The sequence below is a fragment of the Diuraphis noxia genome, unplaced genomic scaffold (assembly GCF_037042655.1).
Source record: "Diuraphis noxia isolate RWA-SAM2 unplaced genomic scaffold, SU_Dnox_SAM2 contig0001, whole genome shotgun sequence".
NCBI classification, from domain to species: Eukaryota; Metazoa; Arthropoda; class Insecta; order Hemiptera; family Aphididae; genus Diuraphis; species Diuraphis noxia.
Window position 1 is genome coordinate 29,292,096 of NW_028301711.1, and position 16,795 is coordinate 29,308,890.

At 31.2% G+C, this 16,795-nt stretch overlaps 1 protein-coding gene across 1 annotated transcript in view; it reads right to left on the minus strand.

Annotated features, from left to right (window-relative positions):
* LOC107161578 (uncharacterized) overlaps nucleotides 1–5,485 on the minus strand; it is a 70,561-nt gene extending 65,076 nt beyond the window's left edge. Inside the window, exon 1 of the mRNA XM_089217292.1 lies at nucleotides 4,672–5,485. Coding sequence (XP_089073418.1) covers nucleotides 4,672–5,053 — 382 coding nt within the window. The 5' untranslated portion in view covers nucleotides 5,054–5,485. The remainder of the gene's footprint in view (nucleotides 1–4,671) is intronic.
* Nucleotides 5,486–16,795: the final 11,310 nt, after the last annotated feature.

The following is a 16,795-nucleotide window of genomic DNA, read 5'->3' on the forward strand; positions in this document are numbered from 1 at the left end:
TCGTATACAATGATATAATATCATTGGATTCAAATTTAATTCCATCCATTACAGTTACCCACTTGTAACCTATATATACTGTACAGCAGAGCGACATCCACGACTTACCCACTATTTTATAATTTTAACGTATTTTATCGTTAAGTAAATATTGTTTTTTTTTTTTTTTGATAATATGCAAGCCGCAAGTTGGCCACCCCTGACATAATATATTGACCATTAGTAATGATGTGCTCATTTTATCGGATTGATTTATAATAATGTTATTGTTGCGACCTTCCATGCACCCAGGCACCCATCCTTCATTTCGTCCCTCGGTAAGTCGAACGTAAATCAAGGTCTTAATTGTAATATTGTATATCACTTGATCCACTGTTTTATACGCGCGCGGATTCGACTGTGTCTCAACAATACATTTCGCACTATACCGGCCCATGCCCACAATATACAACTTACGGTTATCTCGTATATATATTATATATTATGACGCCCAAGAACACTATATAACCATCGCGTGCCGCTCTATATACAGAATATCACAGTTAGGGCCAACTAAATATACCAAGTAATTACGTCATAATATTGTGTACCTCAGGTACTGTACCTGTTGGTAATCATGTGCCAACAATAATTTGTTCAACACATTCGCATACAACCCGTTAGCACTCTATGTCTATTATAGATACCTACCTACTATTTATGTACACGGTTATTGCTATTTGTTAAAATCGCAGTTGCCGGTGTGGGAGTTTCGAGTTTCATCTTAAGCCACTATTTCTCGAATGCACTTAAAAACATCATCAATGTCTGAATGCTATATATGCGTGTATACGATCGCTTTATGATATATTCATCAATTGTCGAATGTATATACGAGGGTGTGTGTATAATATATTTATACGTATAATAATAATAAAATGTGAGATGTGCGAAATACACGAAAACGGTGCCTAAATAACCTACAGTTGGCTCTCTCTCTATATATATATACATATTTTTTATGAGGTGCCAAACTCGATTGGTTATCGACGCATTTGTCAATAACTGAAAATATCATAATCATCATTTAACTATATCTTATGTCAGATGCTCGATTCAATGAAACAAAACATTGTACATTTAAAATCACGTAGAACGCTTTACATTTTATAAGCATAATACTTTGGTAGGTATATAATATTATATAACTAATAACTATCATTACACTATACCTACCTGTTCAAAAGTTCACGGTATTTTAAAAACATGATAAAACGTCTTATATTATTTGGGATTTTTCACATTTCTGAATATTTCATTTGTCTTTTTATACACGTGTAATTAATACGATTAAAGTTTTCGTGATCAGAACAGCGATGAATCTTATCCTCGAGTAATTATTATTACGCAGTCTACTCGAGACGGCGAAGATTAATAACATTTAACATTTAATATTATGCTTAATAATTGATTGTACTTAATTAGATAGTTAATTTTTATACACTTATTTATAAAACGTTGACATTTATGTGAAAATTTGATTTTTTTTTTTATTGATCATTTCCTGTTTTACGTATTCTTGCTTTCCCGCAGTCTGGAACCGATTTAAGTGGCGTAACGTATTAAAAGGTGTTTTAATGGCGAGCCATTAATTTTTGTTTTTATCTACCCGTTAATAAATAGAACGTTAAATTATCTAGTGGCATATATTACGGAACATTGAACAACCATGGGTATACGGGTGTAACCCGATGCAAAATTGCTTATGGTTTTTTTTCATTAGGATTTATTAGTTTTAACTACTACAGAGAACAGCACCAGCAACTATTATAACAATTAATATACCATCACCCATTATACCATTGAAAATAGAATATTTTTTAACCATTCAAACGCATTTTTATGATAAAATCGTATTTCATTATTATTATGTACATTGTACTTTGTTAAATATGGTATGAAATAATTGAAAGGAGGTGTATCGTAGCTGAATTTAATAATTATGATTTATGTCAATAATTCATGATATTGTTTTACTTGAGAGTATTTATTAGATATTTATAATGTATTATTATTCAACACGATAAAGCCGTGGCTTAATTGTGTATATAATACAATGATTATTATTATTATTATTATTATTAATGAATACCTAAAATATAGGTATAATTCAAAACTAAAAGCCAAAGTATTTTTTTATTTAATATATTTTTAATAATAATAAGCTAAAAAAGTTAACTTCTCTTTATATTTTTTAATCTAATACATTTTTCTGAAACTTATTATGGCATTTTAGATTTCTCAACGAAGGATTTGTCATTACTTCGTTAGATATATTATTTTTATTTTTACACTTAGATATATTATGTATTTTGTATATTTTTCAGGTACTATAATGTCATATCATCCCAGCTATAGTATCTAAATGTATTATTATTTGTATTATCATTTATCATTATAATAAATACTATTGTTCATGTTTAGGATTGATTACTAATAAATTAACAATAATTATACAATTTAATAAATTTTAAATAATATCGGTATTTACACATTTTTGAAATTTTTGACAAATTATAAGTGATAACTTATTGATTTCATTTAGGACATACTTAACTGTTCACTGTATTTTTGTTTCGACATAGAAATTCTAAATTATTTTAATTTTACAGTAGGTAAGTAGATTAATTAATTTTTTTCGTTACATTTTTTTGAATAGTATAATATATTTCTTTACACACATAATCATTAACCATCTAGCACAAAATATGATGCATTTTTATTGTTTAAAATACATTATTGCATTTGCATTGATTTAATATTTATTGTATTCATTTATTTTTCATGAGATTAATTTATGAGAAAAAAATTTGGTCATTTTGAGTTTTTTCTACAAGTGTTACCAAAAATATTAACACCTACATTATTTTAAATGAACAGTGTTTGCTTTATTATGCCACAAATGATTCATCATGTTGTTTTAATATTATTTTAGGTATACTATAGTATAATATATATATATATTATGAAGTATATTATTTAGACATCATGTTATAAAAATATAATTGTCTTAAACTCCTTTCATCTCATCTATAATATAATAATTTATAATTTTATTGTATTCAACACACAATATTGTTTATTTATTATTTGTACATTGGTACCCATAGTCTATTATACTGTAAAAATATAACTATTTAACATTAAATGAGTAGGTAGGTACATAAAAAATCATTGAGACGACGATTTGTATAGGTGTATGACATAGATTTACTAAATTATATATATACTTATTTCGCAAAAATCTAAAAACATTAAGCACCTACTACTATTGCGGAGAAATTGAAATGTCATGATATTGCATTTTATTTATATATATATCACCGATAAAAATTAAAACGGATTGTCAGTACTAGATTTATACATCACAAGTAGTGAAAAATAACATTAACCTATATATTGTATAATATAATATTATATAGTGTATAGTGTATTAATGTATACATTATACAATAATATAAGCAATAAATGGTGTTTTGGAAATTTAACAGTATACACACACCTTTATTATTAACATGAACAAAACATACGCTGTGTGTTTATTACATTATTATAGCTATATCGGTTAATATTATGAACGCACCATCGTCCATCTGGCACCCCTTTTAGTGGTTGACTCAGAATAACAGTCAGCACAATAGAATTATACTTTACAAACATAATTCAAAATTTTAGTTGTAAAACATGCATATTGTCTGTTTTTGATATTTAGAAATTATAGGTAGATATTATAATATAAACAATGCTATACACATCTAAATATTGATTTAAGATGGTTATTTAATTCAAGAAGTAGCTAGGTATATCTTATATATACATTTGTGAATAGAATACAGAAGAATAAATTATTATAAATAGTAAAATTATTGTGTATATATATATATATATATACAATTTATTATATTATTATTTATTAGCTATAATGGTGTAAAGTATAATCCCAGTGCAAAGCTAAATGCCACAGGTTTTTCTACTATACACTATACCTAGTCTGTACAATATGCATTACCATGAAAATGTATTGGTTTGAGTGAATGAACACGTATCTTTCTGTTAAGTTATCTTAAAGACTGATAGAGGATAAACACTAAAATATACTAAATGTAGGAGATTCGTACTCTAATTCGTACTAGCTAATCTATGTTAAATACCAGTGACTGCAGTGTAGAACAATGCAACCTAAACAACGTGGGCCGTAGCCTGCAGTTACTATATTATAATAAAAAAAAACTAAGAGTATAATATTTAAAAAATGAAAATAAAAGATAATTTGATTTTTGTATAAATTAATAAGTTATAGTCAATATAAGCACAAGTAGTTTTAGGATGGCAACTGTTTAGCCGCGGCCCACCGGGCCACCGGGGGTAAACTTTACCGACTCCCACCAGCATAATCTGCGCCACCACCGAACCACGCTTATGATTCTTATGAATATGTTTAGCACATATTCTCGAAATCCCCACATCGATCATAATTATATATTTTTTAACCTAGCGTTGCTGTATCTAAAATAATCTATATACTAATTTAATGTAGTCCAAAATCAATAATCGTTCATCAGCTGATTTAAAAACGTCCTCGTAACTGTACTAATAGTAATATAATAATTAATATTAATAATTTCGGTTTACCGTTGTGCTTGGCTTTCGGGGTTACCAAGCGGAACGCACTGTTTCCGCCGGCGCTACTGTGGTGGTTCCCGTTCATGGCCGAGGCGTTTATGACGGCTGCACCGGTGGCGTGATGGTGATGGTGGTGATGGTGTTGGTGATCGTGCTGAACATACTTGAGGAGACCCGACGGCGGTGCGGCCGGCGAACGGCGGCCGTCGCTGGACTGCTGTGCGGCGACCGCAGACGAGGCGCCACCGCCACAACTTGTCGCAGCAGCAGCAGCAGCCGCAGCCACGGCGGCTGCGGCGGCCCCGGACGAAGGTGTCCTGACGACGGCCGTCGGTGGCGTCCTCTTGACCGACACGCTAAAGTCGATCGGTGCGGACACTGTGATCTCCATCGCACGGGGCGACGATGGCGTAAGGATTTGTTGTGGCCCACGGGTCGCAGGAAAAATGCGCCCGTTCGCGCGCGACTATTTCCTCGGAAATCTATGTGCGCGAATATTGCGAAATCAGTTCCCGATAAACGATTATTGCTATGATCGTTGGTCCGTATATTACCGTACTATTAGTACGTGTGCAATGTGCGCTACGATGATGTTTTCAGAACAGATAAGGTCGTTACAAATTTCGATTTGATTTCCAATTAGGAAGTGATGATGGTTTTACCGTCTGCTTATTATATTAAAGAAGTCCGATGTAGGCGACAGGTATGCGTCGTGGACGCGCGCTGCCAGAACGGATGGTACGGTACGTGATCCGGTCGGAACTGTAATGTCGCGACGGCGGCGCCGGCCGAACGGTCGGGCACGTCGGTGGGCGGCGGCGCCCGCGGCCGCCCCGGACACACTCCTCCCACAAAACGGCTTTTGACTAACCGCAACCGGCGAGCGCGCCAGCGGTTTTACCTATACACACGCTCGTCGCTCGTCCGTCCGCTCGGCGGCGGCCGCTCAAACCCGTACACCCCCGCCACTGCACATGGATCGCGTCGCGCCAATCCCATCCACCCGCCGCCGCTCGATCACCGCCACGACGGCGCCGGTTTAATATTATATGCATTACAGCATTAAAGCCGTGTGAGTGTGCGTGCGGTTTTTCCCTCCCCTCTCCCGTCCAATTTCCCTTCCTGTTCGCAGCGTCGCCGACCACCGCCGGCACCGTTCGTCTTTATATTATTATCATGAAATATAATAATAATAATAACGCGCGTTGTCGCCAAATCTGTGGCGGCCGCACTTGGGCGCGTTGTCAGCCACTGCCGCCGCCGCGCAGAGCATAATAAAAAGAATAATAATAATAATATTTTTGTGTGGTGTGAAACGTTATATTATTTTTATTATTATTATTACGTAATATAATATATATGTAACGCGAGGCAAAGAGTTCGATTTTCACGTTTATTCGTCATCAACGTCGGATTTGACCATGCCCACAGGCCACAGTGATTCATAATATCATAATATATTATGAATCAATTAGCTGCGCAATAAAGTTCACACCTATTTAGGTTTTGTTCGACGCGGCGTTTCATAATACACACGATTTCATAACACAATCATATAAGTAAATTGTGAAGTACATATGTGCATGGGTGGATACAGTTACCCTAAATAGGGGGGGGGGGCAATTTGTTAGTTACCGACGAAAAAATTTTCATCATCTATTTAAAAAAAATGAAATAAATTTGTACAATAAATAGAATATTTGATATTTTTTCGAGAAGCAATTGCCCCTTTACCACCTACCCCCACCGTGTATCCGCCATTGGGCATACGAACCAACGCCACTCGATCGTCGCCGTCCTCGGTATAATATCCATTTCTCCTACAAAACTGCATGTACCTACGTTTCTGAATTACAACAATTTCCATCAAAAGCATAAACTAAATAATTATAAACTATATTTTGCTCTTTTCAACTCTCGTTTCTGTCTAAATGAGATATAACACATTACCACCAAAACAATTTCTATATTGTTAAAAGCTCGACGGTACCTATGTGTCTGTTATCGCGCCTTGTCACCGCGCCGTATAAAGCTTAACGTCATACCACCCTGCCAGCGAGTGACCGTCTATCGCGCTAAGATACTTTTTATGTGCCGTCATTAAAATTTCAAATAAAAGGTATTAACAATAATATATTGTTTAAGATTAATAGCAATATAATCAATAATTAGTATCTCCAGTGGCGTATTTAAGGGTTTTCCGCCTATAGGCACTTTCCAATTCGTCGCCTTCCTCCCCTCCCCCTACATCCTTATTACAATTTAATTTTCAAATTAATTACTACACACAATAAACTTCTGTCTTAATTATAAGAAATCGAATCCACGTGTTTTGTTATATATGTGCTCGTACTGTGTTGCGTATGTGTATAATATAGTTGTAGGTACATGTAGATAGATGATTAATTTTGAGTGAACAAAAATTAGTTGAGTTTGATTTCATCAAATGAAAAATACTTTTTATAATTTTGTAAAAAAAATCATTGAAATTTGCCGCTCTCCAGGTTGCCGCTCTAGGCCCGGTCCTATAGGGCCTGTGCCTAAATACGCCTCTGAGTATCTCATATATAGTATAACTGCATCACTTGAACAAACACAAAAATAAATACAATTTTATTTGTTTTATGTTAAAATTGAATTTTCTAGTATTAAAATATTGCAAGAAATGTATATTGTATAGTACGTATTCCTAAAAATTGTATACCTATTAGCTACAATTAAAAACAAAATTCCAAAAAAAAAAAACATATAATATATTATATTATCGAAAGTTTTCTGAAAATTATTATTTAGCCCTGCCTAGTTTCGTTAATTCGTATTAACCATATTGTAATACTATATAATGTATATAGATATAAAGGTAGATATATATTAGTATATTACATAATACCTACATAAATATAACATTATATAGATATATCCTTCTTATATACTGTTCACGATATAAGTCTTCTCGCGTGATATATACTAGATAAGTAGCATTTATATCCATATAGTACCACGTCACAAAGCCACAAAGGTGACAGGGTATAATATTATATGTATAATATATATTTAGACATCCAACGAATTAGATAATTATTTGCACGTGGCCGCCAAACATTGTCCAGACGTTGAGACGCGGCCCGCGTGCGACTTATTATGTTATTATATAATATACGAAATTGTGGGAATTATACTATAATATAAGCGCTTGATAAAATTACATCTTCTTATTATTACTTATAATAACCTTTTTTATGTACTTTTTTACCATAATATAGTGGTTCTCAAACTTTTCTTTATAATGTGTAGGTATATACTATAGGTTATGCCATGTGTACCTATATGGCTATACGTGTATGCTGTATTGTTAAAAATCACATACTGTATTACCCATATATAATGACTGTAAAAAAAAAAACAAACTATTCAAAATTATAAATCAGGAAAATATTATAGCTAGGTACAGTCATTTTTAATATCAATTATACCATCCAGTATATAGTCTTCTGTGTACCACAATTAAAAAAAAACATTGTCTTAGGGTGGTATTAAAGTATACATTCTTTGAGGCTTATATAACTATGCATAATACTTATAAATCTGGAAAGATAATAATAAAGAACACAATTTCAGGTGAGGAATTTACGAGCTTATAGCAGTTGTAGCACATCACTTAAAAAGCAGACCTTATTTTATTAAGTACAAAAAAATGGTATTGAGAACTAAATACACCTTAATAATAGTTTAATATACTTTATATGTTATATGAATATTATATCTACACACAAATTTATTATATATCATAACTGAATAAAATGAATAAAATATTTAAACGAAGAATGCAGCGTTATTAGGTTAACTTAAGGTTTAAAATTTTTGTCTATATTTTATACAGGTTAAAATATACATAATATATACATTGCTGCAGGTGTACACCTATTAGCTCGTACCTAAATATACATTATTTTATTTGCTTCTAGCATAAACTATTATTACTTTCTATGATTGTAATTTGTAACTACCTCATCCCTATACACATATAATAATTAATATTGTGTATATATATATATATATATATATATATATATTATATCGTACAATCTGCGCACCTACCAAGTTTGCAACAATGTAAAATACTCTAAAACCGACTGTTTTTAGTTATAGTATAACTTTAAAAATCGTTCATAATCATAATATATGTTTTATATACATAATATAATCACTTATAACGTGCAATAAAAATGAAACTTAAATTTTAAACTTTTATTCATAAATCATGGGTGACTTCTAAAATTAAAAATCTTTATTCAAATAGCTCTTATAGTATATATTTTGATGGATTTTTTATAGTATATTGTGTTGAAAATAATAAAATCAAAGATCATAAAGTAACGCCTCATCATATATCTATATTAATGAATAAGTCTGATGAAGAATCGTGCAGCGCAAGCTCAAGACGGCTAATTTTTTTATACGGATCCGCAATGTTAACAGATTTTCAGAGGGTAAATAATTTAGCACGTTCAGAATGGAATTAAGTGAAGGCATCAAGGGTAAGATACTACTTCATTTCAAATCAAAATTCCGCATTTACATTTCTGTGCACGTACTCTCAGTCATTAGACGTCCGAGTGTTTAATAGCGAGAAATGCAAATTGTGTAAATTCAATTGAAATAAGCTGCGATGTCCACGTCGTTATATATAAACCTTACTTATAAACGCAATTAATACGAACAAATAAAATGGAAATATACAGACTTTTGTATTTTAAATTAATTGCGTATTTTTCTCTTTACGAAAACGAATTTATAGTTTCTCGAGTTTTGTTAATTAATGAAAATAACAATAAAATAGGTCAATCGAAAATCGCATCATATTATACCCAATAGCATATAACAGTTAACGGTTTACTGATTGTGCATTTTGTAACTCCCATCACCGACTACTCAGTTATCATCATTTACCACCATATATAAGTAATTACGATCAGTGGCACAACTAGAAAAAAATAATGGTTCTTATAACCCCCTCTACCCACCACGGTTGCGCCCATGATTACGATTTACGATATTATAAATATTATGTTAAACTAAAATGTATTTATGTAGCTGAATTGTTTAGTTAGTTTAATAATAACATGATATAAAATACAAGCCAATTATAAAAATAACATTTTAAGTAATTACATTTTGTATTTATGTATTTTATTATTAATGTTGGACAACAACTAACAATTTTATTTTTATTTTTTATATGCTGCAAGGACATGTTATGTTTATATGCTACACGCGTGCATTGAATATTTTGAATTTCTATTACATTTTAGTATAAGTAAGGCAGTATACACTATAATATAGAACTTTAAATAGAAATTCCCAGAGCCCAACTTAGGGGGGAGCTAGGGGGGCTGCAGCCCCGGGCCCCGATATTATTTGGGGCCCCGAGCCTCTGTTGATATTTAATTATTAAAGTGGCATTTTGAAATAATTGTATGGTATTATTGGTTACGTAGTTTCGTTAGTCACGTAGGTATCGTAATGGAATTTATAATAAATTATTTTCTAATTGATAACATAAGCTAATAAGTTTTAAGATAAAGTTGGTCAAAAGCACTTTATTACATTTCTTTATTTATATTCATATTTTTAATTTCATCGTTTCATTTTTATTAATATTTATTAAGTAATTAAGGTACGTTTTCCTTACAGCGTCCGGACCTTGCGGTTAGTCGACACTAGACGCGGCATTCAAACGCTGCGTCAAAACGGTTTTACAAACAGCGTCTAAATGTCGCGACCGTTCCAATTTTTTTACAAATATTCAATCGAAAATAACCAAAACCAAATTTATTGTCAACTTTTTTTCTAAATTGTTAAAAAACTTTTACAAATCAAAATCAGGAATTAAGAAGCGTCACCAATCAGTCGATCTTTATTGGACTGTTGGTCGATCGCAATAAAAGTGTAGTATACACGATACATTATATTTTATGAACTTTATGTTCTAGTATAAAAAAATGCAAATAAATAAATATATGTCGATCTTCAGTTTTAAAATTAGGAATATATTATTATTATGGTATAATTGATTTATAATCTTAAATAAATTGAATATAACAAATCTATATAGCATAAAGACTACATTTATAATTTAAGTTGATTATTTAAAATTTAGATAATAATTAATTTTGGGGCCCCATTAAAAAATTTGACCCGGGCCCCAAAATTCCTAAATTGGGCTCTGGAAATTCCTCTGAGTTGTATATACATTTTAATTTATGTGAACATATATCCATTACACTACAAGCACTATCTATATTGATATTTAAATATTGTATTTGCAGTGGTTTTGATATTGTTTGATGTATGAATAAGATTAAAGATTAAAGATATAGTGCGCAGTATAAAAAACAACACCTTTTTTTAATAATATTTTGATATTGTATACGTCAAAAAAGACTAAAGAGTGAGACTATAATATATATAATATAATTTAATATATAACATTGAAGGTGCCTATATTGGTATTTAATATTTATGTAATATTGGTGCCATGGAGTGGCATGCTGTAGGCCATGCTGAAAGGTTATTTATTATTTAGTTTATGATGGCGTATACAATATTTATATAGCTTATATAAATGAGGTGTGTGATACATATATTGATTTATTATAATTTATAATATTATATAAAATACCTACACATCGTGCATTACACTGTATGTTATTAGGTGTAGGCGGTATAATATACCCTTATTGGGAACATGACGCTAGATTTAAGACGTATTATTATGTTTTTATTGCCTACTAAAAAAAGGTTGTTCAAACCTGCAGTGTGGCTCCTGGATATCATAGTTTTGTACTTTTTTGAAAAAATGGCTCTTTCCTACGAAAAGGTTCCCGACCCCTGCGCTAGAACATAGAATAGTGACGATATAGTTGATAACAATATGATATATATATATATATATATATATATATATATATATATGTATAATAACTAATAAGTGATAATACATAGGTATACTATATATAATAAATATATATATATATAAGTAATAATTCTTATATAATATAGCAAACGCCGATGAAACTAAATTTCTCAATACATTTTGGATGTTATAATACAGGCCGCATAATACAGATTTGGCGCGGGACCACATGCAGGAAGATGAAGGGACGTGAAACTAGTATAGCGGAAAAAAATATACGTGAGAGGTTAGGTTAGGAGCGATGAGAAAAAATTGATGTATATACATCTACCTACACACGTATATAATATGTATATATTATATTATATTGCAGCATGCTGCACCTATATATATATATATGGCGAAAAGGGTGACGAGACGGCGATAACAAGGGGTGAAAGGTGGTTGGTAGAGCGGTGGAGTGGTTGTGGAGGGATATACACCGCGTAAGAAATTGGATCGTTTGAAAGGAAAGGATGATAGGGTCACATTTAAATTCATCCAAAGAGAAGGGGTGTGAATAATGACTTTAACACTGTTGGCTATAGTTTTTCTCAGCCACGCCTTTTTCATTATTTTTAACTTATACGTAATAATATGTATACATATAGCATATTATAACATATATATATTATATACATTATATATATAAATATATGTTCATAATAATACAGGTAGAAATATATGTGCAGTGTTAGGTATTATATCTCTTCAAATATGTTTAATGTGTACAAGACTGTCAGCCGACGTCAACGTCAGACGACTTTAACGGTGAAATACACGTCATTTGGTAATCTCTATTATATACGTAGGAGCCAAGAAGTTAGATAAAAAGATATTAGATTTGCGTGGTAACAACGGAATAACTCATAATATAACTCAACTCCATCACCGGCGTACCAGCGACTCGACCATTAGTCATTACTCATTTCTATTAAAATTATATAAAATACAAAAGATAAGTATCGCACATTCATATTTCAGGTATGTATATTTCAGGTAGGTACACCTATACATACACGTTTTAATTTTATAATTTAAAAGTATTATTATTTTATGTGGATGATTGGATCTATTATTATATTGTGATTTTACATATCTATAAAATATTTCAATCAGATTAACCTACCAATGGTATAGGTATATATATATATGCATAATACTAAAGTCAAGAATTAGAACGACGGTGTTGCCATCACCTTGTCGGTCCAATTTTTTTTTCTTATTTTTCTCGTGAAGATAAAATAAGTCAGACGTTATTACGTGCATGTATAAAGCATAATATTATAATCGTCAGAGTACTCTACTGTCCTTATATACTTGTATAAGGTGTATGATAATATACACACCGCGTTCAACTCAGATATTCCATTTGCGGAACGGATCCACTCTTTCCCCAACCAATAAGTCCCCGCGCTGTAATCGTTTTAACCTTATCGCATCGTGTTTTGACTACGAAAAATGTGTACCTACTTATTGTTAAAATACATGTCATTCGATCCAGCGCTTTGTGTGCTACGGGTTCACTAATTGTAGGTATTATTGTCAGTGGTAGTGGCTTTATTATTAAATAATATACCTACATATAATATAGCAAATACAAAATGGAAACCACGTAAACGCCAAAACGTTGTGGATTAAGTTTGAAAAATGTATGGTAATTTATTTTTATCGACGATTCTCATCGCTAACAGTATATATAATTTATAGGTACCTCTGTACGAAATTGTTATCGTGATGACTCTCCGCCGAATCGACTCAACAATAAAATATATCTGCATTAGTCAACTTCGTCCAAAAACGTTTTATTTCATTATTGTTTCGAAAGTCTTCGTTATCACCTTCGATTCAATTATAAACGACTGCTTTTTTTTCTGCCGGCCTATCATATAATATCAAAACTACAATATTTATAAGAATTGTTTGTGATTATTTTCCATAGTATTATTATAATAATTTACATCGTGTGGTACTACATGTAGACATTTTTTTTATGGTTGGTGGGTATATACATATATTTGGAGAAGGCATAAAATAGAGCTTCGAGAAATATTTTTCAGTTTACTAAAAGAAGGAAATGAGCATCGAGAGCCGAGGATGTATCTGAAATAAGTAGAGAATAAGGTGCCAATGAAGACGCAATCACCAGAGTAAATAATGTCATATATGTGGAGTGGATAAACGAAAGAATTTAGACTTTAATGTAAGAATAAGTGTGCATCAGAGTTCAACGTTGAGCTTTTACCGGTTTACTAAAAAGCTTGGAGGACCAAAGTAGATTGACATGGAATAGATAATTTAGCTGGTGTAAGTATAAAGAAAATTAGGTGGAGAATAGTTTTTTTGGTTATTCCTATTTAGTTGGGTGTAAAGGCCAGAGAAAAATAATTATATTGAATTAATAATATAATTATAAAACACATTTATTTTAGCTATAATTCTTTAAATAATAATTGTAGCGTAAAAAGGTGGTACTAAAACCGTGTTTATTAAGAAATGAATATTTGTACAATTTACATATATAATAGAATATATATTTACGTATATAGTTTTATTTTCATTATTTGCCATTACTTTTAAGAATATAAAAAAAAATTGTACACACATACATACCCATTTAAAACAAAGTTATGAATTTCATGAAGTATTTTATATACCTATACTTATTAGATGGTCAGAGTATGTTTAAAACAATCTCCGTAATTGAAATAAATAAATGTCGTGATTAAAACTTTAATAACTTGTTCATTGGACGTACTATGTTGCAGAGTATCATTACAAACAATTAGTAAATCATTTGTTTTTGCCACGCTAGGGGAGATGTGAATAAAACAGCTATAAAAGTAGGGTCCCCGCTAAAAAACAAATACATAAAAACTACACCTCGGTGGAATATTTTTTATTATTTTTTTTTCATTTTCGTTCCGCTTAGGGGATTATTGTATTGTTGTTATATAGGGTATATAAATGAATAATATATATTTTGTCACGTTTTTTTCAACTTAACTGCAGTCTGCAAGTGATCTGTATATATACACATAGACATATAGGTAATAATATGTATTGTCATTAACTATATAAACTAATAAATTATTTAGTATCGTAGACAATCGTAAATTGAGATGTCAATGTGGACATAAACTCAGTTGAATTTTACGGACAATTGTGATTATTAAAAATAAATGTCAACCCTTCTGTTAATAATACTATACCATTGTATATTTTTACTATACGATCAATATAGAAAAACTCCATGCTATAGCATTATGATTATGACAATATATATACAATAAAATCATAACTATTTAAAACTTAATTTATTCTATGCGATTACCAAGTATAATGTTCAAATGTACATGTTAGTATTTAATATATATTATAAGGTATATTATACTATATTGGAGAAAAAAATATTTTTATCTAGTCTAATTCTGAAGCATGAAAAGTCTTAATAAAATATATTTTTCAAAATAACTGCAGCTGTATTATGACCAATATGAGAGCATAAAATTATGTCATTTGAAAATGGAAAATTAAATAATTGCTTTCCATATAGGTACTCTAATATACATTAATACATAGTTGCACAGTATAAAACAGCGGTTCTCAACCATTGTGTACATATTATATGTTTATGTGAACCAAATATTTACCCAATTTTCACTATCCTTTTTAAAAATTAATTTAAAGTTTAATTTCATTTAGTTTTCTCAATGGCAAGGTGGACATTAATTGTACCTGTCTGATTTTAAAAGCAGCCTAATGAGTAATGGACCAGTGCAATGTCCGGTTGTTGCCGTTTAACCATAATTATATTTTATTAGCGCATAAACGTGATTATTTTTATATTATTTTTAGAAAATATCATACTGTATCGTACTATCGTGTAATGTGTACTAAGAAATTATTTTTAAAATGATACGTTTTTAATTAATAATTGATAGCTGGAATGTATTTATATTTAGATCATAGATGCATGCGAGGACGTGCATGTGTGTTTGTGTATGTGAGTGTTTTGTGAAGAAAATTGAAGAGGACGCTACACACCTTTTTGTCTTACTATACCAAATTTACGCTTAGCATATCACGCTTGATTCCGTTAGCTTAAAAATTAGAGTAAATTGACCTATTCTGAAACTTTATGGTACGAAAATATTATAATCTGTGTTTGTATGTGGGTTTTTTACTATAACTTAGTTTTTAAGTTACTTATGAGCATTTTTAGTTTTCGCTTTTTTATATACACATAACTTGCTACAAAATTGAACTATAGTAAAAAACCAACATACAAAAACAGATAATAATATTCTATTATATGTTCGTACCATAAAGTTTCATAATAGATCGATTCTCTCTAATTTTAAAACTAACGGAGCTAAACGTGATCCACTGAGCGTAAATTTGCAATGTTATGCACTTGTAAGACGAAGACAACAAATGGTTGTGTAGTGTCCTCTGAACACAATATTGTTTATTGTTATAGTTGTATGTACAACAATAATAATAATAAATATCATAATACCGTATAGTTTTATTTCTAAATTCTAAAATTAATACAAATTCTAAAAACAACAACCGATTGACACGATTATATTTTATTTTACATTGATGATCGATCTCGGGAGTCACAATACACGATATTATACAGATACACAATAATTCATTTTCCTTCATGCACCATCATTATCCGTGTTTCTCTAACCATTTCAGCACTTTAAGTAAGGCCATTCATTCGAAATATTAATGTTATTGCCGTTAAAAATACTGTATCCTTTGTCTCTACTTATTGAATATTTTTTTATTTTTAGGTAGTTGTAATATTATACCTACAGCAGTTTTATTAAAATGTATATGAAATATTGTGAGTTAGCGCAAGGGGCGCGCAGGTTACTTTAGATATATACCCTGCACTCGGCGGCGGCCACCGCGACAGGTGTCACTTATATACAATATACATAGACTCCTCGCACGCGTTCACATGTACCTCTGTGTGTGTGTGTGTGTGTGTGTGTGCGCGCCACTAAGAACCCGGGTGGTCACCCATCCAGGAGCTAACGGCAACGGCCGATGCTTACTCTCAGATCGCATTTCGCGATTGATTGCAACCATCGCACCACAGTACCGTCAGTACCACACCAAGTCACTATTATATTTTTATAATAGCCTAAAACAGACAAA